Genomic DNA, 22,706 nt, shown 5'->3' on the forward strand with positions numbered 1-22,706 from the left:
GTGGTTGAACTCCAGCTTTCTACTGAGCTCACACAGCAGAGGAAGGGGCTGCTGCTTTTTTTTCTTTAAGATTTTTTTTTTTTTTTTGATTTGGACCATTTCTCAAAAAGTTTTTATTGAATTTGCTACAATATTGCTTCCACATTTTTATGTCCCTGCCCCTCTGGTCACATGGCATGTAACATATTAGCTGCCTGAGCAAGCATCAAACCCACACCTCCTGCATTAGAAGGCAAAGTCTTAGCCACTGGACTGCCAGGGAAGTCCCGGAGAGGGCTTCTTGAATTTCATACACTTGTACCTAAAACGTTCTGTTCTGGAACCCCCCCAGTCACTGTGGATTTTTGGATTTTTCTGGTTAGAGAGACTACCAGAATCAGATACACCCATCTGTCCATCTGCTGGTCTGTCCAGTTGCCTCTCTGCTCCATCCACCTCCCCACCCACTTGCTTATCAAGGCATCTACGGACAGTCCTGCAGACAGCACAACAACAGGTGTCCTTGGGTAACACATACCGGGCAGTGTGCCAAGGGCTACATCTACTCGAGCAGTTCTCCACTGGGGGCAGTTTCGTCCCCCAGGGGACATTTGGCTGGCAATGTCTGCAGACACTTTTGGTTGTCACAGCTGGAGGGCCGAGGCTGGAAAGGCTGGTACACGTCCTGTAGTGGCCCCGACACACAGACCTCGCAGCCTGGATACGAGGCTGAGAAACCCTGACCTACATCTCGGGTCACATTCTCGTCAGCTTTGTAAGGCAGGTGCCCTTTCATCCTCTGCTCTACAGGGGCAGAGACGAAGGTTCAGAGAGGTGAAAGGCACTCAGACAGGACCCGGAGGCCCAACGCTCATGCCCTGAATTGTGTGACAGGAGCTGTGAGTGGTCTGTTCAGGGCCGCCCAGGGAGGGGTGATCAGCTTTAGATTTGAGACCAGCCGTGCTGTCCTTGGGTTTCAGAGTGGGTTTGGACGAGGGAGCTTGTTGTTCAGTCCCTAAGTCGTGTTCAAGGTTTGCACGAGCCGGGGAGATGGGCTAAATGAACACTTGAGGTTCTGTTTAGCTTCAGATTCCAGGAAAGAAGTCTTCCAAAGAAGAAGACTGCAAGACCTCAGCCGATGAAATGGGTGGGAAGGCGAGGGCTTACGATGCCCTTTAGGATGGAGAGTCCGTTTCTTCACCCATTTAGTGAAAGTTTCTGAGTTATATCTGTTAGTTGCTCAGTCATCTCCGACTCTTCGTGACCGCATGGACTATAGCCCGCCAGGCTTCTCGGCCCGTGGAGTTCTCCAGGCAGGAATACTGGAGTGGGTTCACCATTTCCTTCTTCCGGGGATCCTCCCGACCAAGGGGTCAAACCCGGGTCTCCCACACTGCAGGCAGATTCTTTACCGTCTGAGCCACCTGGGAAGCCACGAATTCTACTTGTTGACTAAGAAAAAATGCACAGCCTAAAAACTGAGAATTATGTTTTACTCGGAGGACTTACTGAGGACTGAAGCCCTGGAGGACGCTCTCAGGTAGCTCTGAGGATCTGAGAGGACAGGGAGGAGCCAGGATTCATGGACGTGTTTGCACCAAAGACCAGAGAGTGAGGCCCTCAAAAGATCACTGTTCGAGAAAACCAGACCCTCAGGTTAATGGATTCAGCACTTTTCAGTGTGTGGGAGATGCGAGAGGCTGGGCTTGTTGGCGTCATCCCTTTGGTGTGTGCTTCAGTTCTCTACAGCCTGTGCTTTCCCCCAAATCCCCCCAGGGTGCGCCATTGGGGTGCCGCGCATCTGATGCCCTGATGGCTGTCACACCCTTTGTTTACTGACCTGGCTGGTGACGGTCGTCTACATACCCCAGGCCGGGACCTGTCCCCTTCAAGGGGGCGGAACAAATCGTCACACATGTTACAGGAGCAGATGAAGAAAACAGGAGGCAAAGATGCAGAAGGGATGCGGGCAGGGGGACGAGGCAGACCTGGCCCCGCAGAGGGTCTCCCAGGAAGGAGAAACGGGCTCTGAGGCCGGGAAGCCCTCCAGGCTGGGAGTGCGGCCCCAGGCCCGCCGCAGCCGGTCTGTGCCCTGGTGCCCAAACTGGCCGTCTTCAGGCTCCATTCGCTTCCAGACAGCTGCTCCCTGCCCTGTGCACGCAAGTCACAGCTCAGGTTGCCCGTCGAGCCGGCCGTGCTCATTTGCACGTTCGCAGAATGCACAGGCGGAAACGCACACGTGGAAATACACCCAAAGGTGTGCCCGCCCCCCTGCCCCAGGCAGATGCGTTTATAAACCCTGCTTGCTTACAAAGTAGGGAAATAGAAAACACGAAAGTCAAAGGTTCCCTTGCACTCACCTCGGAAGCTTGTCCCTGCCCTCTGCCGATGCCCGTCTGTTTAGAGTCCCAACCCAACCCCAGGCCCCTCGGGACAGGACTGCCCCGTGGCCCTCGTGTGGGTTTGATCTCGTCCCTGGGACCTGCCCTCACTTGGACCCCAGCTGCTCCCTACTTGCAGCCGTCTCTCTGGACCAAACGCAGAGACCCTGCCGCGGGCTAACTCCTCCTTCCTTCCAGGAGATCGGCTGCTTCCTGGAGGCCCAGGCCCCTCCCCCGAGGCGGAAGACGACCCTGGCGAGGCCTTTGAGTTTGACGACAGCGACAATGACGAGGACACCAATGCCGGACCTGGCGTCCCAGGCGCCGCGCCGGAGACGGAGGGAGACACACCCCTGATCCACTTGGACTCCGCCCCCGTCGCTGGTAAGGTGCTCTGGGAGCCCGATGTCTTCCCGGCTCAGGGTCTGCAGGACTCCAGGGAGCTCAGGGCCGCCTGGAGGCTTCCAGCTCCCCGTGATGCCTCGTGCTGTCCCCAGGACGCGGGGACCAAAGAGAGACCGTTGGGCGGAAGCTGCATCCCGTCGCCTCCCTTGGGCCCTGGAGATTCCTAGCATGCCTGCAGCATCTGGTGCGCTCTGGCACGTCGTAAATGGAAGCAACTGGCCGTCGGTTGTGCTTCAGGGACAGTTACTGCCCAAGGCTTGTCTCTCCCAAGCTCCCCTCCCCGCAGCTCCTTCCAGGGAGTCACCCTAGCCGGAGCAGCCTCCTCCCAGAGCCCTGTGGGCGGGAAGGCCCCAATAAGACCTGTGAGAAATGGCAGCCTCTGTCTTCAGGAGGGACTGGGGACTAGACCAGCAGGAACTTCCTGCAGGCTTGGGGGCAAGGAGCTCTTTGGGGAGCTGAGGGTGGGGGCAGGCAAGAGCTGGCAGGGCGACCAGTTCTGGTAGGAGGTGGGCCGTGGCCACGGGGTGGGGTCCGGCAGGACAGGCAGGGGAGCTTAATGACAGTGTGGGGCTGGGGGAGGCCAGGGCCGGGGCTGGGTGTGCTGAGTGCCTTGGGCCACCGGCCTGATGGATGCTCCTGTTCACCTCCCGCAGACCTAGAGCCCAAGCCTGAGCCTGAGCCAGAGCCCGCAGGGCCCCAGACACAGTAAGTGAGCCTCCTTCCTTTGCTTTGGTGGCTGGAAAACGGGGAGAGACTGGGCGGGAGGCGTGAGAGGGGTGGAGCTGCAGCCACGGGGGCTCAGGGCAGTCCTTGGCTAAGGACCTACTGGGCCGGAGGGGAGAGGTCAGTCCTGAAACGTGTTACCTTTTCCTCTGTTTTCCCCACAAGCCTGTGAAATAGAAAGCAGGTCTTGCTCCACACCCTGGCTTTGCCCCTGGCCAGCTGTGTGGCTGGAAGGAGTCACAGAAACACTCCAAAGCCAGGCTGTGTGTGACAGTCGCTCAGTTGTGTCCAATTCTTTGGGCCCCCCGTGGACCGCAGCCTGCCAGGCTCCTCTGTCCTTGGGGATTCTTGAGGCAAGAATACTGGAGCGGGTTGCCATTTTCCCTACCCAGGGATTGAACCCGGGTCTCCTGCATTGCAGGCAGATTCTTTACCATCTGAGCCACCAGGGAAGCCCCCAAAGTCAGACTGTTCGTGTGCAAGGTGGAAGCAATGAAGTGTCCCTCCCGCTGGGTCGCAGCCGGGGATTGACAGCTCTCTGGCGTCACCCGCTGTTGTGGTCTTTGCCTTTGCTGTTTATTCTGCCCCCTTTCCTGTGGCTGCTGTTGGGGGCTCTGCCCTTCTCCGCCTGGGAGCCTGCCTGAGGCAGGGCAGCCTGGCGTCGCACCATCCTCTGGGCCCAGCTCTGGCCACAGCCCTGGTGTGAGTCAGTCTTCCGGGCCTTGGTGTTCTCATCTGTGAAGTGGGCCACTGCTGCCCCCACAGAAGAACGAAGAACTGTCGGGTCGGACAGCTGGAGACACTGCGGGCACCTGATTGAGGCAGTTTATCACTGTTTCGTCTGTGGTCTTGGCAAGGTGGACGGTGCATTTGGGGGTTAGGGGCCATGCAACCCAAGGCCTCTAAGAGCTCTGCTGCCCACTACCTGGCTTTGGGGACCTGGGGGTTTAGAGAGTCCTCTTCCCTGGTGGCTCAGATGGCAAAGAGTCTGCCTGAAATGCGGGAGACCTGGGTTCAAGCCCAGGGTCAAGAAGACCCCCTGGAGAAGGAAATGGCAACCCACGCCAGTATTCTTGCCTGGAGAATCCCATGGACAGAGGAGCCTAGTGGGCTACAGTCTGTGGGGTCTACAGTCCATGAGTCACAAAGGGTGGGACGTGACTGACTTTCACTCTTACTTCTAAGGAAAGCCTCAGTGGTTGATGGCCTGGGCATCTGGGACCTTGAGTTTAAATCCTGGTTGCTTGGGTTGGGAGGTGGGGATGATCTGAGCCTCCTTTTGTTTTCTTGGAGTGAGCTGAACCTGGGGAGCTGACTCTCAGGCAGGTGTTGCCAACCTGGAGTTGCGGTTGTGGCCCGGGGCCCCTGGAGTAAGGCAGTTCTGGATTCAAATTCAAGCCTGGGACAGCTTGTTTGTGCTCATCTGCCTGTTGGAGTGGGTGGCCCCTGTATGACTAATTACGGCCTGAAGCAGGGGCCAGGCTCTCCTCCCCGACTGGGGACCTGAAATGAATCAGTGCTTCTGCACTGGCCTGGCAGTCCCGTCCTGGGTGATCTAGGAGTTATGTCCCTCCAGGGTGGGCCAGGCATGAAACCACCTGGAAACTCCATCTGGGCAGGGATATAGACGCGTCCAGGTGGGACACAGGAGCCAGGGGTGCTGATGGGGAGGGGTGGGGGGTCTTGGCTGAGCAAGGGAGCGTGACTTCACCAGTGGAGAGAGGGGAGGGGCCTGTGTGCACAAGGAAGCTGCTAAGCAGGCGTGTGTGTGTGTGTGTGTGACAGGCGGTGAGGGCGTGTGTGTGTGTGTGTGTGAGACAGGCGGTGAGGGCGTGTGCGTGTGTGTGTGACAGAGGCGGTGAGGGCGTGTGTGTGTGTGTGTGACAGGCGGTGAGGGCGTGTGTATGTGTGTGTGACAGGCGGTGAGGGCGTGTGTGTGTGTGTGTGACAGAGGCGGTGGGGGCGTGTGCGTGTGTGTGTGACAGAGGCGGTGAGGGCGTGTGTATGTGTGTGTGACAGGCGGTGAGGGTGTGTGTGTGTGTGTGTCAGAGGCGGTGAGGGCGTGTGCGTGTGACAGAGGCGGTGAGGGCGTGTGCGTGTGTGTGTGTGACAGAGGCGGTGAGGGCGTGTGCATGTGACAGAGGCGGTGAGGGCGTGTGCGTGTGTGTGTGTGACAGAGGCGGTGAGGGCCTGTGCGTGTGTGTGTGTGACAGAGGTGGTGAGGGCATGTGTTTGTGTGTGACAGGCGGTGAGGGCGTGTGTGTGTGTGTGTGTGACAGAGGCGGTGAGGGCGTGTGTTTGTGTGTGTGTGTGTGACAGGCGGTGAGGGCGTGTGTGTGTGTGTGTGTGTGTGTGACAGAGGCGGTGAGGGCCTGTGCGTGTGTGTGTGTGACAGAGGTGGTGAGGGCATGTGTTTGTGTGTGTGTGTGAGACAGGCAGTGAGGGCGTGTGCGTGTCTGTGTGTGACAGAGGTGGTGAGGGCGTGTGTTTGTGTGTGTGTGTGTGACAGGCGGTGAGGGCGTGTGTGTGTGTGAGAGAGACAGAGGCGGTGAAGGCGTGTGCATGTGTGTGTGTGACAGAGGCGGTGAGGGTGTGTGTTTGTGTGTGTGTGTGTGACAGGCGGTGAGGGCGTGTGTGTGTGTGTGACAGAGGCGGTGAGGGCGTGTGCGTGTGTGTGTGTGACAGAGGTGGTAAGGGCGTGTGTTTGTGTGTGTGTGTGTGTGTGACAGGCGGTGAGGGCGTGTGTGTGTGTGTGACAGAGGTGGTAAGGGCGTGTGTTTGTGTGTGTGTGTGTGTGTGTGACAGGCGGTGAGGGCGTGTGTGTGTGTGTGACAGAGGCGGTGAGGGCGTGTGCATGTGTGTGTGTGACAGAGGTGGTAAGGGCGTGTGTTTGTGTGTGTGTGTGTGACAGGCGGTGAGGGCGTGTGTGTGTGTGTGACAGAGGCGGTGAGGGCGTGTGCATGTGTGTGTGTGACAGAGGTGGTAAGGGCGTGTGTTTGTGTGTGTGTGTGTGTGACAGGCAGTGAGGGCGTGTGTTTGTGTGTGAGACAGAGGCGGTGAGGGCGTGTGTGTGTGTGTGACAGACGGTGAGGGCGTGTTTGTGTGTGTGAGACAGGCAGTGAGGGCGTGTAGGTGTGTGTGTGTGACAGAGGTGGTGAGGGCGTGTGTTTGTGTGTGTGTGTGTGACAGGCGGTGAGGGCGTGTGTGTGTGTGTGTGTGACAGGCGGTGAGGGCGTGTGTGTGTGTGTGTGACAGAGGTGGTGAGGGCGTGTGTTTGTGTGTGTGTGTGTGACAGGCGGTGAGGGCGTGTGTGTGTGTGAGAGACAGAGGCGGTGAGGGCGTGTGTGTGTGTGTGTGAGACAGAGGCGGTGAGGGCGTGTGTGTGTCTGTGACAGAGGTGGTGAGGGCGTGTGTTTGTGTGTGTGTGTGACAGGCAGTGAGCGCGTGTGTGTGTGTGTGAGACAGAGGCGGTGAGGGTGTGTTTGTGTGTGTGAGACAGGCAGTGAGGGCGTGTGCGTGTGTGTGTGTGACAGAGGTGGTGAGGGCGTGTGTGTGTGTGTGTGACAGGCGGTAAGGGCGTGTGTGTGTGTGTGTGTGTGACAGGCGGTGAGGGCGTGTGTGTGTGTGTGTGACAGAGGTGGTGAGGGCGTGTGTTTGTGTGTGTGTGTGTGACAGGCGGTAAGGGCGTGTGTGTGTGTGTGTGTGAGACAGGCGGTGAGGGCGTGTGTTTGTGTGTGTATGACAGAGGCGGTGAGGGCGTGTGTTTGTGTGTGTGACAGGCGGTGAGGGCGTGTGCGTGTGTGTGTGTGACAGAGGTGGTGAGGGCATGTGTTTGTGTGTGTGTGTGAGACAGGCAGTGAGGGCGTGTGCGTGTCTGTGTGTGACAGAGGTGGTGAGGGCATGTGTTTGTGTGTGTGACAGAGGCGGTGAGGGCGTGTGTGTGTGTGTGTGACAGAGGTGGTGAGGGCATGTGTTTGTGTGTGTGTGTGTGACAGGCGGTAAGGGTGTGTGTGTGTGTGTGTGACAGGCGGTGAGGGCGTGTGTGTGTGTGTGAGACAGAGGCGGTGAGGGCGTGTTTGTGTGTGTGAGACAGGCAGTGAGGGCATGTGCGTGTGTGACAGAGGTGGTGAGGGCGTGTGTTTGTGTGTGTGTGTGTGACAGGCGGTGAGGGCGTGTGTGTGTGTGACAGAGGTGGTGAGGGCGTGTGTTTGTGTGTGTGTGTGTGTGTGACAGGCGGTGAGGGCGTGTGTGTGTGTGTGTGTGTGACAGGTGGTGAGGGCGTGTGTGTGTGTGAGAGACAGAGGCGGTGAGGGCGTGTGCGTGTGTGTGTGACAGAGGTGGTGAGGGCGTGTGTTTGTGTGTGTGTGTGTGACAGGTGGTGAGGGCGTGTGTGTGTGTGAGAGACAGAGGCGGTGAGGGCGTGTGTGTGTGTGTGTGACAGAGGCGGTGAGGGCATGTGTGTGTGTGTGTGTGTGTCTGTATTTGTGAGAGAGAGAGAGACAGGCAGGGAGGGCAGCCAGCCAGGGCTCCCCTCCCAGGGGTCTGGCTCTTTGCTTTTCTCCGGCCACCCTCATTCCCTGGTCTCTGGGTCAGGACATGGCAGCCCAGCCCAGCCCTGCCCACCCTCTCTGTGTGTCCTGGAGGCTTGGTGACGGCGGCCAGAGGGGTTCTCTGCCCTGCACTGACCCTGCGCAGAGGCCTGGTCACGGCGGCCCCAGAGCTGGTGCTGTGCTCTGTCAAGATGGCCCAGCAGGTCACCGGGTTTTGGACAGGAGCCCAGCCTCCGCTTTATCCACCGCCCTCCACCTGCTCCTGGAGTCAGCCCAGCCCCCATGAACGCCAGCTCCCGGAGCTTCCAATCCTCCCTGAGCCCTTCGCCAGCCGGGTGACCCTGGGCTGCCTGTGAAGCCCTCCGAGCCCCAGTTTCTGCCTCTGGAAGGTGGAAATGGCATCGGCCTCGCGGCGTCCTGAGGAATAAGAGGCTGGTGGGGAGAAGCACTCTACCCACACCGTGTTTGCTCCTGACCAGCCTGGATGTTCCCAGTGCCATGGGCCGGGGGGCTGAGACCCTGTGCACCCTGCCTCTGACTCCTGGTTGGGCCTGCACCGCCAACAGCTGTGGTGGCACCGGTTGTTAAAGACCCCGCCTGCCAGCGCAGGAGATGAAAGAGACTCAGGTTCCATCCCTGGGTCGGGAAGATCCCCTGGAGGAGGGCGGGGCAACCCACTCCAGTATTCCTGCGGGAGAATCCCACGGACAGGGGCCTGGCAGGCTACAGTCCGTAGGGTAACAAAGAGTCAGACGCAGCCAAAGGGGCTTAGCACACATGTGAAGGAGCATCACTCTGAGATCCCTCACTGGGGCAGACGTGCCTGGCCCGCGGAATGCTGACCTCACTGGGAGTCCTGAGACTTCCAGTCCAGCCCCTTCACTTTGCAGACCCAGAGACTGAGGGGCGGGCCTGCCCCCAGGCACCCGGGAAGCCTCCTCCTCCAGAGTATGTGCTGCTCCCAGCTTTGCTCCCTCCCTTCCTGGTCTCCGTTTACTTATGTTCCAGCTCCTTGGGATGGTGAATTTCCACTCTGGTCTCCTCTGGGAGAAGAGCCAGTCCAGATCTCTTTCCTTCTTGTTATCCGAGAGAAAGGGGGAAAAATAATCTTGATTTTCTTTCTCTTTTTAAAAAAATTTACCGCATCCTAGTCACTAAGCAAACATTGCTTTGGAAAAAACAAAACTCCCAACTGGAGGACATTTCACCTCTTTTCACTGCGTTTCCTTCACGGTCTCTGCCCCGAGGCTTGGAAATGGCCTTGGGCTCTGCCTGGCTGCCTACCTGCCCTCTGAGTCGCAGGGGCTGCCTGACTACGCGCCTGCCCGTTAGAGTCACTGCCCCCATCCGGCCGAGCTGCTGCCTCAAGGTGACTTCCCTCCCCACGCTGGGGAGGGAGGGAGGCAGGGCCGCTCCTCACCTTCCGCATCCCGGGCAGGAGCTCGGAGTGTGAAGCAAGACCTGGAATCCGGAGTTCGAGGGCCCAGGAGCTTGGTTCTGAGCTGCACGGAGCCGGCTTCAAGTCTCACCTGTCACTCACCAGCTGTGTGTCTCTGGGAAAGTTGTTTTCTGAAAGTTCTTTCTTAATCAGTAACACGGGGATCATTCTGTGAGGTGTGCATAAATCAGCGTTTATGCAGTGCTGTATCCTTCCGGCATGTGTTGGCTGCTCCGGATGTATTTGCTGCTGTGCTTCTGGGTCCTGGTCTGAATGTGACGTTAGGGGAACTTGCTGGGGTCTGCCCCTGAGGAGTCCGCAGCCCTGGGTCTGATCCATCTCCCTGACCGCGCTACAGAGGATCACAGCTGGGCTGGCTGGGCCTGTGTCACGAGGATGCCCGAGGCCTCTGGGGGCTCCGGGTGACCTGGGCAGGGCCGCTGGGTCCGTCTCTGGCCTTGAGGCCTGAGGACTTCCGGGTCCCTTCACCTGGAGGGGCGGCGTTGCCTGCTGGAGGCGGCCAGGCTGATGGGGAAGCAGACTTGAGGGCACTGATGCCAGTGCGCTGTGCCAAGGCCCCTGGGGTGATATCAGGGTCAGGCGCCCCCCTTAGTCCAGGGGTGAGGATGGCTGGGACTGCGTCCATCCTTCACAGTGCCCAGCGGGCTGCGGCCGCCTTCTCTCTCCGCCGCGGGCCGTGCTGTCAGATGGCGGCAGCAGCAGCTGATGATGGTGGGGATGACAGCGTGGGGACACCAAGCTGAACGCCGAGTCCCATTTGCGTCTCCCCTTGCCAGGAAGTGCCAGTTTGTTACCCATTCATGGGTGGGCAGAGCTAGGCTCAGGGCAGTTGGACTCTGCCCCTCAGGAGTCAGACGGACCTGGGGTTGCAGATAGATTGTGCCAGTTCATTCACCAGGGCTTCTCTGAGCAGAGGCCAGCTGTTTGACCATCACGCTACCACCAAGGGTGCACTGGCTACTCTGGGTCCTAGCTCAGAACCCCAGACCTTGGTTCTTGCTGTGGGATGCGGCCGGCTCCACATGGACAACCCCCTTCTGTGTGTGTTTACTGGGTGGTAAGAACTCTGCTTCCTGTAAGAGCTGACTTGACCTCTCTGAGCTCTTGGGAGAGTAGTTTTAAGCTGTCACTGGAATGACACAGATGCCATCTGGGGAGCCAGGCAGAGTGGCCTCGACTCTGCCTGTGTGCTTCTGTGTGGGGCCCTACCCTTGAGACAGTCAGGCTGCCCGCTCCCCTCTGGCCCATGAGGGGTCTCGTGATGCTCGAGGGTGGGGGGCTGTCTCTCCTCCTGCAGGGTGGCTCCGTGGGGACAGGCGTTCTTCGCTGTGGGGGGTGGGGGTATTTTGCCCTCAAGGCTTAGCGCGGAGCCAGTCCAGGGCCGGTGCTGAAGGCATCCCCGTTGAATGAACGAGGGTTCCGATGGGCAGGGGGGCAGGTAGGGTCTGCAGGGCGATTCTTGGTGTCTGTGAAAAGGAGACCAAACTGTGCAGAAGCAGAATCTCTGAACCAGGCTCTGACTTGTGGCCAGGGAGGGCGAGGATGGGCCAGCGGGAAGGGAGGCCTCTAGCGGAGGCGCTGCCCCGGCCGGTGCCGCGGTGTCGGCTGCCTCCCCGAGCCGCGCTCCGAGCTGCGTGTCTCTTGCGTGTGTCTCATCTCCCGGTGACGCAGCCCCGGGCGGCGGGGCCACTTGTGCCCATTTTGCAGATCGGAACTGAGGCTTAGAGCACTGAAGCAGTTTGCCCGAGATGCCGCCGCGCTGGTCGGTGGCGGGGCTGGAGCCCGTCTGCCTGCAGAGCCATCGTCAGTGGTGCTCACAGGGCCGACCTTTCTGGTGCAGTTTGAACCCCGTGACCTCAGGGCCGCCGTGAGCACCCAGCACAGGTCGCTGGCTCCCTGTTTTCCCGGACGCAGGCCGCCTCTCACCCCCGAGCCCTCTGGATTTGTTTGCTTTTCTTGCCCAGTTTCGCTGCCATCCCCACGGCCCCCCGCGGCCTTGGCATTTCCTGTTGGCTCCTGGCCTGGCTGCAGGGACTCTCAGTGGCTCCCGGGGGGAGCCCTGTACTGCCCCTTCCTGGCTTATCCAGACAAGATGGACTGTGTTGCCCAGGGCTGGCATCACCTGGGTGCGCCCAGTGGGATTGCGAGGATTCCCACGCGGGTGGCGAGGCAGGGTCAGAGAGGGATCGAAAGACGCTGCGAGTTGGCTTTGAAGACGAGGAGGGGCCACGAGGCAGGGCTGCACCAGAGGCCAGAAGAAGACGGAGCAGGCACCCCCAAGAGCCCCCGAGGAGCCGGCCCCGCCAACGCCCTGCTTCCGCCCCAGTGAGATGCTCTGTGGGCGCCTGACCTCTGTGGCCGCAAGTTAAAGCATCGGTGTCGTGTGAAGTCGCTCAGTGTGTGGTCATTTGTTACAGCTGCAGTAGGGGACCAACGCGGCAGCCCTGGGGAGAGGGGCTTATTGTGGGTCCCCTTGTGCTGCTCCAGAGAGGTGCGCTCACGGCTCCCAGGAGCTCGAGCGGCCGGTGGTGGCGCTGGGTTCACAGCCGGGGGTTGGGGGGCGGGCGGGGGCTCTGTTTGCTCTTCCTTCGGAGCCCCCTGCCCAACCAAGTCAGCTCTTGAGCTCTGTCCTCCACCCCTCCAGCCTGCATCTCTGTGCAGAGTGCCTGCCCTGTGCCAGGCACTGTGGCGACCGAGGCGGATGGTGCTGCCGCCTGGGGGCTGATGGGCCGTGCCTGGGTGCCTTTATCAGCTCTGGAGCCGCGTAATGATGGCTGCACGTCTTCTGCACGTAGTACTCACCAGGCCCTGTTCTAAGAGACTCGCCCGCCTCCGTTAATCCTAAAGACACTCTGGCGGGGGCTCTGGCATCCCCGTTTTATAGGCGCAGAGAACACACGTCGTCAGCCTGAGGTCACGGAGCCGGGAGGAGGCAGAGCCTGAGTGGCACCCCATCGGCTTCCAGACCCTTCCAGCGTCCAGCTCTGCGCTCTCGTCTCCCGCAGGGATCTGGCTTCGATCCCACCCGCCCTCCGCATCCCTGGACCTGATCGCTGTGTGATCTGCCTAACCTTCCGTGTGGTCCCCGTGACGTGGAGGCTGGAGGAGACGTGAGGACCAGACGCTGTCAGCGAGCTGCTCGCCCCACTCAGCGTCTCCGGGGTGGCTCCAGGCCGCTGAGGGGCCCTGCGCCGGCCACCCCGTCGCTCAGTGTCCCGGCTGTCTCCCTTCCCCCTTTCTTTCTCTCAGTTCCTTTTTTGGAAACAGTCATGCATATTTATTATGGGAAGGTTGGAAGGTACAGAGCATGACACACCAAGAGCAACCTTTACTTCCAGCACCGTGTGTTCCTGCTCCGCTTCTTTGCTTTGTACATGAAGTGTGCGCGCACACACGCATGTCATGGAGCCATGGTTTTATTGCTCGTGCTGGTTCCCGGCTCACCTTTTGACCTAATTACAGAGGGTGAGCGTTTTCCCACGGGAAGCTGTATTCAGCACCCCACAAGGCTCTTAGCTTGCCAGGGGAGCTGTGCTGTCCAGGGTGTGACCTCAGAGCGGACGTCAGGGAGGGCGTGCGTGCACCCCAGAGCAGAAGGCCGGGTCTGGGCGGCGGGACCAGGGTCGAGTGTTGAGAAGGTTCCCTGGGGGTCTGGTGCTCACCCCCAGTGAGGGTGTCTTATAGACACCGCGTCGGGAGCCCCTCCTCCGACTTCCCTGGGGGTTCCGGCCCGCTCCGCTCATTCCGTAAGTGGATTTGTGACTGTGTGTGGGGTGGCATGGGACAGGTGGGCCCGGGACCCTTCCGTATGTGAGGGGTGGCCGGGCTGCAGCGTGAAGAGGTGAATGCGTGCAGGGAGCTCGTGACGGAGGAGGTGGAGGGGGGGAGGAGGAGGGAGGGGTGTCCTGGGTGTGTCGGGGGGCTTATCCTTGCCAGACCCTCTGCCGACAGTTTTACAGGCCTTCTTCACCTACTTCTTCTTGGAACCCTAAAAGGGAGGTATTGCTGCCCCATTTCACAGATATGGAAACCGAGGCACAGATTGGCACTAAGTGCTGGCCATGTGTTACCACTCAACCCTCATGGCAGGAAGCAGAGCAGTTATTCACCCTGTTGCGCGGCAGCTCGGGACGTTAAGCCACGGGCCAGAGCTGTGACCTTATCCCAGGGCTGTTGGTTCCGGGAAGTGTGTCTCTTCCTGCTTAAGTCTGTAATTCCCTGGTTCTCAACCCTGTCGGCACATTGGAGCAGCAGGGAGCTTTAAATATACCGCTCCCTGGGCCCCTCTGGACCAATCTCAGAGGTGGGACCCCGACTCTGCATCTCAGAGGGGCTTCACAGGGGACTGCAGTGAGAGCTCTGGGAGCCTTCTGCCCAGGTGATTTCCAGGGGCCTCCTGGCTTTAATGTGCTACATGAACTAGAAAATGGCCAGGGCTGAAATCTGGCAGCAGGCTTCATCCGGGCCTGCTGGTTTTTGCCTTTCTTCTGTCTCTTGGATTTCAGGACAGTGGGAGTGGTGCTGCTGGAGGGGTGTTTTTCCAGGGGCTGATGCCAGGAGTCGGGCCACGTCGGGCAAGCCCCGCTGCCCCAGCCCTCCCTGCTGTCTGCTGCAAACTGGGTTTGCTCGAGGCCTTATAAGGCTCATGTTATTCTGGTCCTTTCAATCCCCAAAGGTGGAATTCTTTCCTCTTTCATATTTTTCATACCTTGTCCTGAAAAGGGCTTCCCTGGTAGCTCAGCTGGTAAAGAATCTGCCTGCAATGCAGGAGAGCCCGGTTCGATTCCTGGGTCGGGAAGATCCCCTGGAGAAGGGATAGGCTACCCGTGCCAGTGTCCTGGCCTGGAGAGGAAAAGGCATCAGGAATACTGTGTGTGCGTGTGGCGAGGTGCATGCGTGTGGCTAGGTGCATGCGTGTGCCCAGCCAGCCAGGGGCCTCAGGTCGTACTGGTCTCGGGGTTCTTCTCCCCGACAGCTCACTCTGTGTGGCCTCTGGGGAGGGGCCCCGGGAACCTGCTGAGCCACTGGGCCCACCAACAGTGAGGCTGGGGGCACTGCCATTCTTGGAGTGGGGCTTCCTGCCTTTCACATAGGCTGGGAGGGACTTTCCTGGTGGTCCAGTGGGTAAGACTCCATGCTCTGAATGCAGGGGGCCTGGGTTCCATCCCTGGTCAGGGAACTAGAGCCCCATGCCTCAACTAAAGATCTCGAATGCCCTGTGCCCCAACTAAGACCCAGTGTAGCCAGATAGATTTTAAAAATAATAAATGCATAAAATAGGTGGGGGGGCAGGGGCATCCGTCACCACCGAGTGTCCCCCTAGCGAAGGGGCTGACGGAACGGGGCGACCAGGACAAGCAGGTCCCTGCTGTCACCGGACACTCACTCCCCTTGTCCCGGGCTTGTCCCTGGAGAGAGGAGGCGGGCTCAGAAGGCGCCCTGAGCTCTGCAGTGGCCTCCTAAGTCTGACCGCCGCCATCGGGGGCCTGGGAGACCGCTGTTATCCATTCTGCCGCCTCTTTTCCACCCAGCCCCCGCTCGGTTCCTTTCGTGGACTTGGCTCCTCTCCTTGGCCTGCAGGTGACAATGGCCTCACCTTGTAAGAGTGTCATCTTAGTGGCTGGCCTTTCTGCACCTGCAAGCTGAGAGGCATTAGCCGTGCAGGAAGCTCAGATAAGGGCGAGATGATTGGCCTCTTATTGCTTTTTTGTGGCTCTTTCATTATCTGAAATCTTTGGGGAGGCCCCAGGAGGAGTGTTTGCCTGCAGGGAGAATTAGATTTTCCTGCCAGGCAGCAGTGGGGAGGGGCTGGCCCTGGGTGGGCACAGGGTGGGTGGGGCGTGGCCGTGGCAGGCAGCCAGAAGGGCCAGGGCGGGGCAGAGGCCCCAGGCCTCATTTCCTGCCATGCCCACTGCTTCCCTTGCCTTGGGGGTCTCTTCCCACCCCCTGCCTGGTGCGGGGGCAGCAGAGCTGGGGTCCAGGCCAAGACTTTGCAGGTAAATGGCAGCTCTGGCACTTGCTAGTCAGGTGATCTGGGGCAAGGTAATTGCCTATTCTGAACCTCACTTTTCTCATCTGCAAGGTGGTCATAATAGGACACGCACTTGTCCTCAAGCATTCTGCAGAACCCTGGGTGCAGAGAAGATACTCCAATGTGCAGGTCAGGGAGGGTGGTGGTCTGTAGCCAAGCCTGGGATGGCCTGTCCACCCACGTGCATTGGCCTCTTCCCTCCTTAGGGCTCCTGGTCTCTCTGCTTCCCTCGGCTGTGGGGACAGTCAGGGTGGGCGTGAAGGTGGCTTTTGGACCCCCGCTTCCCCGCCCAGGAAGCCAGGACTGGTACCCTGGCAGCTGTTCAACAGAAGCCCGAGCCTAGACCAGCATCTCTAGTTAGGCCAGTGGCTTAGACCTACGCTGTCCTGTTCAGGGGCCACTAATCACATGTAGCTAAAATTACTTAAAATGAAATGAAATGAAACAATAAGTTCACTGTGTTTTGGTAATGTGCAAAACAGGGGCTCATATTTTCAAGCCTACCGTGGCTTTTAGTATGTCATAATATTTCCAGATCCATTCTAAAGCCACCTGACTTCACCTCCAAATAACCACGTCCGTTCTCGATGTGACCTTTGGGAATTCCCCAGGGCCTTCTCCCACGTCCTCGAGTGGAGACACCTTGGTGCTGGGTGTTACGATTTCTCCAGGACAGAGACTTGAACTTGTGTCTCTGACTCTATGCCTATGCTGAGTGCTCTTTCTTTTTGAAAAAATGGGTGGGAGAGTAGTCAAGCGAGATTCAGTGACCTTGTGACACAGCGAACCTGTGCTGTTGGTGAAGGTCTGGCTCCTTTCACGTGGTCTGGCGGGAAGAACGCAGACTCTGCAGGTGGACAGCCCGGGCTGCAGGTCACAGCTCCCTCGGATGAGCCGAGTGACTTTGGGGAGAGTCATCGAGACTTGGAGAGGCTCAGTTTTCCCGTCTTAGCGTGAGGACCACGCTGCCTGCCTCACATGCATTCCTGAGCCGAAAGGTGTGAATACTGGTAAAGCACAGCAAGCCGCAGCTAGCGTGAGCTTCCAAGAGTCACTCATCGTCACGGTTACCGTCTCAGAGCAAAGTTTTTTCAAAGTTCTTGTTTTGTACTGGGGTAGAGCCAGCTAACAGTGTTGTGATAGTTTCAGGTGAGCAGTGAGGGGACTCACTCATACGTGTATCCATTCTCCCCAAACTCCCCTACCAGCCAGGCTGCCACATAGCATTGAGCAGCGCTCCCTAGGCTATAGAGCAGGACCTTGTTGGTTATCCATCTTAAATACAGCAGCGTGTACAGGCCCATCCCAGACTCCCTAAGTATCCCTTCCCCCTTATCCTTCCCTCTGGCAACCATAAGATCGTTCTCTAAGTCCTTGAGTCTCTTTCTGTCAAAACAAACTTTCAGACCAAACTGTCAGGCTGACTTCAGCTGGAATGGTTTGGTTCCGTCTGAGCTTATCCAAGTGGCTGGACACAGCGCTTGAGACCGTCTCCAGGTTAAGAAGGCGGTGACTCAGGACTGTTGTTAGGGACTAGGGCTCAGGTGGCTCCCTCCAGACCAGCCCTGTCCCATCTTGACCTTGACTTCCTGCTGACAGAAAGCATTACCCCATTACTGACAAGCCTCCCTCACCCCCGGGGTGACTGCTCACTTTTGGCAGCAAAACTGGAGTTGAGACGCTTCTCCCACAGTGCCGGAGCTTAGGCCCGTGCATCCTGTTTGGGGGCCGCTAGCCACGTGTGGCTACTTAAAGTTACCTAAAGCGAAATAAAATGAACAGCTAAGTGCCTTTGCCACACGAGTTCCACCAGCTGCCTTCCACATGCTCTGCAGCCACGAGTGGCTCCCTGGACAGCAGAGATGTGGTACGTTCCCATCGTCACAGCCGTCTGTGCTGTTACCTGAGACGCAGTTCTGGGGGCCCAGCTTCGGGACCCAGCAAGCTGGCTTCACCGTCCGGCTGTGCCACTCAGGGGCCCTGTGCTCCTGGGCAGGTTCCTCTGCCATCCCCTGCAGCGCAGGAAGGATGCCAGGATCTGCCTGAGAGTCACTGGGAAGGCAAGGCCAAGGGCCAGTTGCAGGAGGGGTTCCACACCTGACTCTCCCCCTCCTCCCCCTCCTACTCCTACCTTCTGGGTGGCAGATTAGCTTTTTTTTTTTTGAGCATGGGCTTTATTTATTATAAAATATTCATTTTATTTCCTTTTGGCTGTGTTGGGTCCTAACTGTGGCCGCAGGCTGCTCTTTGTGGCACAGGCCTCTCTCTGGTTGGGGTGGGCTGGCTCAGTGGTGGAGGCTCGTGGGCTTCATTGCTCCTCGGCATGAGGGATCTTAGTTCCCCGACCAGGGAGCGAACCTGTGTCCCTTGTACTGGAAGGTGGATGCTTAATCCACTGAACCACCAGGGAAGTCGCCCGAGCTTGGGCTTTTAAAAAAACCCAAGCAAACCCTTTCCACCTTGGGATAGTTTTAATTTACGGAGACGCTGTGAAGGTAGCAGACAGAGCTGCGTATACCCCCGCACCGTTTCCCCCATGGTTGACATCGGACACAACCACGGGGTATTTGTCAAAACCAAGAAATCAGCGTCGGTACATCCCCACTCCCCAAAGTTCTGACCTTACCTGAATGTCACCTGTTTTTCTGCCTGCGCTCCTTTTCTGTCCCACGACCACACTCAGGGCTCACGTGGGCTGGCTCATTGGAGGCAAGTCGGCAGGCTCACTGACTTGACCTTGGCTTCAGGGCTCACTGGTGGCAGGTTCATTCGGTCGTCATTTGCCCTGCTCTGCTCTGTGACTCTGTTTTGTTTCTCGCAGTCTTCAGAGAATTGAGGTGTAATGGGCTGGTGTTTTACAGAAATGTCCCCCAGTCTGGCTTTGTTTGGTGTTTTTCTCATGAATCACCTCGGGTTATGGGCTGGGGTCAGAGCCCCACAGGGGTGAGCACCCTGTCGTGTCATATCTGGGGACATGAGACCTGTGTGGTATCACTGGGGATGCTCACTTGATTGCCTGGTTCGACGGAGTCTGCTCTTTCCCCACTGCGTTCCCTTGGCTTCTCTGCTCCCAGGAAGCGCATCTCTGGTCCAGCCCATCCTTAAGTGTGTGTGGGGATTTCTGTGTTTCTACTTTCTGCGCAGTTTTTTGAAACTTTGCCATCCTTGTCACTCAGATGCATCCCCCGCCCCCAATCATAGCCTCCATTTTGTTTGTGGAGATTGGGGACATGGAGATTGCCCCCGGGTCTGCCCTGGATGAGAGTCAGGGTGCCCTGGCCAGGACCGCATCTGATTCTTGTCACTTACCACGGCGAATACATTTGACCTTTATGCTCTTGTAAAGCAGCAGGCCAGCTTTGCAATGCCTTCTAAAGGTGAGGACGCCAAGAGGGGAAGGGGCTTGTCCGTGGTCGACCCAGCTGTGGCCTCCCCAGCCCTTCTGACTCCCGGCATTGGGGGTGAGTGGCCATGTTACCTGGTGAGGAGCTGCCCGAGGCTTCGAGGAGCCAGCTGTCCTGCCCTCCTGGCTCACGGCCCCGTTTCTCGGCCCGCAGGAGGCCGGCCGCCGTGAGCAATGGGGACGCCGTGGACGCAGCTTTCTCCGAGGTCCAGCGCTCCAGCTGGAGGCGGAAGAGTTCCCGTCGCAGTAAGTCCCCTTCCCCACCCTGCCCCCCAGGTCTCAGCCCCAGGAGGCAGGTGCCAGGAGAGCCCCCCTTCTCTAGGCCGAGGGAGCTGATGTGGGCTCATGCTCCCCGAGGGCCTGTCCTTGCTACATGGGCTTGGTGGCGGCTCCAAGGCAGACTGGCCACTGCCCAATCGTGAGACTTGCCCCACTTGCCACTCTGGAACCATGGTCTGGGAGTAGATCACACATCCAGTGTTCATCTGTCCCCCATCCCCGCCCCTCCACAAAGCTCCTACAGGTCCATCTGGGTGGTGGGTGTACACCGGTGCCCAGGACGAGGGGTCCCTCTGGCGTCAGCACCAGACACATGGGTGGGCGCTTACGTGCAGAGGGCAGGCGCCAGGATGGGGTGGTGGGAGCGGAGAGAGCCCACGGGGCCCGAGGCAGAGCGCAGAGGAGCAGGCGTCAGGGCCAGAGTGTCCAGGTCGAGGGCGGGGGACGCTTGGCAACAGGGAAGCAGTGAGCGTTGGTGTGGTGCAGGAGAGGGTCTGGGGTGCGCAGGGCCCAGTGAGGCTGCCATCCCCCCAGGTCCTCCCAGGGTGCGTGGGGGAGGCCTCAGAGGCCCTGCTTTCCCGAAGGTGCCAGGGAGACAGCCGTGCGGCCACGTCTGCATTTCAGTCACATCACTGATACTCTGGGTGAAGGTAGTGGGCTGGACGCTGTCCAGGGCAGGCAGGCGATGGCCGGAGCTAGGGACCTGGAGAGAGCTGGGCAGGTCTGAGGGCCACTTGGGAGGCAGAATCTGTGTTGGTGGGGAGGGGGCAGTGAGGGTCCTACAGCGCTTTGGGGGCCCTGCGACCACAGGAGGCAACATAGGAGGGAGGAACTTCAGAGTCCATCTGGCCCTCTGTTCCTGGAAGGTCTGTGGCGTGAGGACAGGCCCCCCGCAGGGCTGGGGGCTGGTTTTCCAAAGCCTCTCTCTGCGGGGCTGCATGTCCCTAAAGAGGGCAGGGATTGGGCACACAAGTTTAGGGGGCAAAACCTCCGTAAATATTCTGTTTCGGGAGCTACTAACATGGGCAGGGTGTGTGCTCTGCCCTGCTCATAGTCCACCCAGCAAAGTGTTAAGGGAATAGCATGCTCATTTGCTGATTTTTTTTTTTAACCAGTCAGGCCCCCACTGGCTGAGTTTTGGGGGACTGCCCTTAACCCCACTCTCCAAATCCCATCATCCCCTGCTCCCTGCCATCCCGTGTACTCAGGGTGGCTGCCTCGCCCTCCCACTCCTATGGGTACCGGTGGCTCCTCTGAGGCAGTCCTGGGGGCCCGGGCGGCTGAAGAGGCTTCCGGGGCCCGGCCCGGTGCTGGGTCCGCTTCAGGCTCGCTGCAGGTGCCATCAGCCAGGTGCGCGGGCCTGCTCAAGCAGGCGGGGCTTCCGCGGCCTCCGGGAGGGCTCCTTGGAGGCCTGGGGGCGGGAAGAGGCAGCTGCCCCAGTCTTCCGAGAGCAGTGGCCGGCGGGGGCTCCCCAGGGGCCGGGCTGCAGGCTGCTGGCGGGCGGAGCGAGCTGCCGGCCGGTGCAGTCCTCAAGTCAGTCCGGCGGCCCCTCCCGCCGCGCGCCGCAGCCTCAGTCGTGCTCCCTCCCTGTCTTTCTCTCGCAGTCGAGCGGTTTACTTTCCCCGCCCTGGAAGAAGATGTGATTTACGACGACGTCCCCTGCGAGAACCTGGACGCCCAGCAGCCCGGTAAAGCCTCTTCTCTCTGGACAGAGTGGGGGCCGGAGGGGGGAGGCGGAACCTGGCGAGGGTCTCCTCGTGCGCTTCCTGCCGGCCCCGCCCGGCGCACGGCCCCTCCTCCCTGCTGTTGGAAACCGCTGCAGTCAAACCGGGAGAGAGGGAGACGCCCGCGAGCTGGCCGGGCTGGGGCGGGGCTCGGGCTGCGTGGGCGGGGCTAGGACTGCGTGGGGCGGGGTTAGGGAGAGAGACGCCCGCGAGCTGGCCGGGCTGGGGCGGGGCTCGGGCTGCGTGGGCGGGGCTAGGACTGCATGGGGCGGGGTTAGGGAGAGAGACGCCTGCGAGCTGGCCGGGCTGGGGCGGGGCTGGGGCTGCATGGGGCGGGGTTAGGGAGAGTGGGAGACAGCTGCGAGCTGGCCGGGCTGGGGCGGGGCTAGGGCTGCGTGGGCGGGGCTCGGGCTGCATGGGGGCGGGGTTATGGAGAGAGACGGCTGAGAGCCGGCCAGGCTGGGGCGGGGCTGGGGCCGCATGGGGCTGGGCTGGGGCTGCATGGGGCGGGGTTAGGGAGAGTGGGAGACGGCTGAGGGCCGCATGGGGCGGTGTTCGGGATTCAAGGGCGGGGTTAGGGCTCCATGGTGCGGTATAGAGCTTCCAGGGAAATATTGGACTTCAAGGGATGGGGTTTGGGCTTCTCTGGCAGGGGGTTGCTGGGCTGTGGATCCCCGACTGTGTCCGACTCTTTTCTAAGTCGTGTCCGACCCTTTTGCGACCCTTATGGACTGTAGCCTGTCAGGCTCTTCTGTCCAGGAGACTTTTTAGGCAAGAGTACTGGAGTGGGTTGCTCTTCCTTCTCCAGATCTTCCAAACCGAGGGATCGAAACCGTGGCTCCTGCCACATTTCCAGCATTGCAGGCAGATTCTTTACCAGTGAGCCACTGGGTTCTGTGGATCCCCAGGCAAGTCATTCACTTCTCTGGGCCTCCTTTCTCCTGAAAATGGGTTAATAATAAATGGGTTAATCCCAGGGCTGTTGGGAATGACAGCTTGTTAAAGCTGAATGCAGCAGAGAAAGCCTGGGTAAGCCTGGGCCCTGCTCTGGAGATATGCCCCTGGTGGGCTGGGAAGGTGGGGAGATTGTTGCCACAGAGGGTGTACAGGGCAGAGGAGGGTCAGTCCTTCTGGCACAGGCCCGCGTGCTCACCTGGCTAGAGGGAGGACTACCCAGGGAGGAAGGGTGTTTAACAGCCATTCACCGTTAAGAGCTGTCTTTGCTTGAACACGCCAGTGGCTCTTCATGGTTTGTCTCATGTAATTTGGTTTGAAACTTTGACTTAGGCCGTGTGTGTGTGTGTGTATGTGTGTGTGCTCAGTCGCTCTTTGAGACCTTATGAACTGTAAACTGCCAGGCTCCTCTGTCTGTGAAATTTTCCAGGCAAGAATACTGGAGGGAGTTGCTATTTCTTACTCCAGGGGATCTTCCTGACTCAGGGATCGAACTCACATCTCTTGCATATCCTTCATTGGCAGGTGGATTCTTTACCACCACCTGGCAAGCCCCTTGACTTAGGGTATTACTTCCTTATTCTTCAGAGGAGGAAGCTATAGAGGCAGGGCTTGGATTTGAACCTGGGTCATTCTGACTCCAAGTCCAGTGCTCTGTCCCTTCACTCCAAAGGATTTGGGTCGCATTTTATGACAGATGAAGCACAGTTGTTCCCCCTGTTCAATCAACCTGAGAGATTGGTTGGGTAGGGCCTATGGCTCCAGTTGACAGTCACATCAGAGAGGTTAAGCCACCAGCCCCAGATCACACAGCCAGA

General features: G+C 59.2%; 1 protein-coding gene across 12 annotated transcripts in view; it reads left to right on the forward strand.

The window, feature by feature from the left end:
- Positions 1-22,706, forward strand: part of ARHGEF10L (Rho guanine nucleotide exchange factor 10 like) — a 166,326-nt gene that overhangs the window by 58,302 nt on the left and 85,318 nt on the right. For all 12 annotated transcript variants that reach the window (XM_088842970.1, XM_088842978.1, XM_088842972.1 and 9 more), the window contains exons 3-6: positions 2,559-2,744; positions 3,419-3,470; positions 19,086-19,177; positions 20,815-20,898. In XM_088842970.1, coding sequence (XP_088699096.1) covers positions 2,559-2,744; positions 3,419-3,470; positions 19,086-19,177; positions 20,815-20,898 — 414 coding nt within the window. The remainder of the gene's footprint in view (positions 1-2,558; positions 2,745-3,418; positions 3,471-19,085; positions 19,178-20,814; positions 20,899-22,706) is intronic.

This window comes from Moschus berezovskii, chromosome 2 (assembly GCF_049115385.1).
Source record: "Moschus berezovskii isolate FMDL1 chromosome 2, NW_MosBer_1.0, whole genome shotgun sequence".
NCBI classification, from domain to species: domain Eukaryota; kingdom Metazoa; phylum Chordata; class Mammalia; order Artiodactyla; family Moschidae; genus Moschus; species Moschus berezovskii.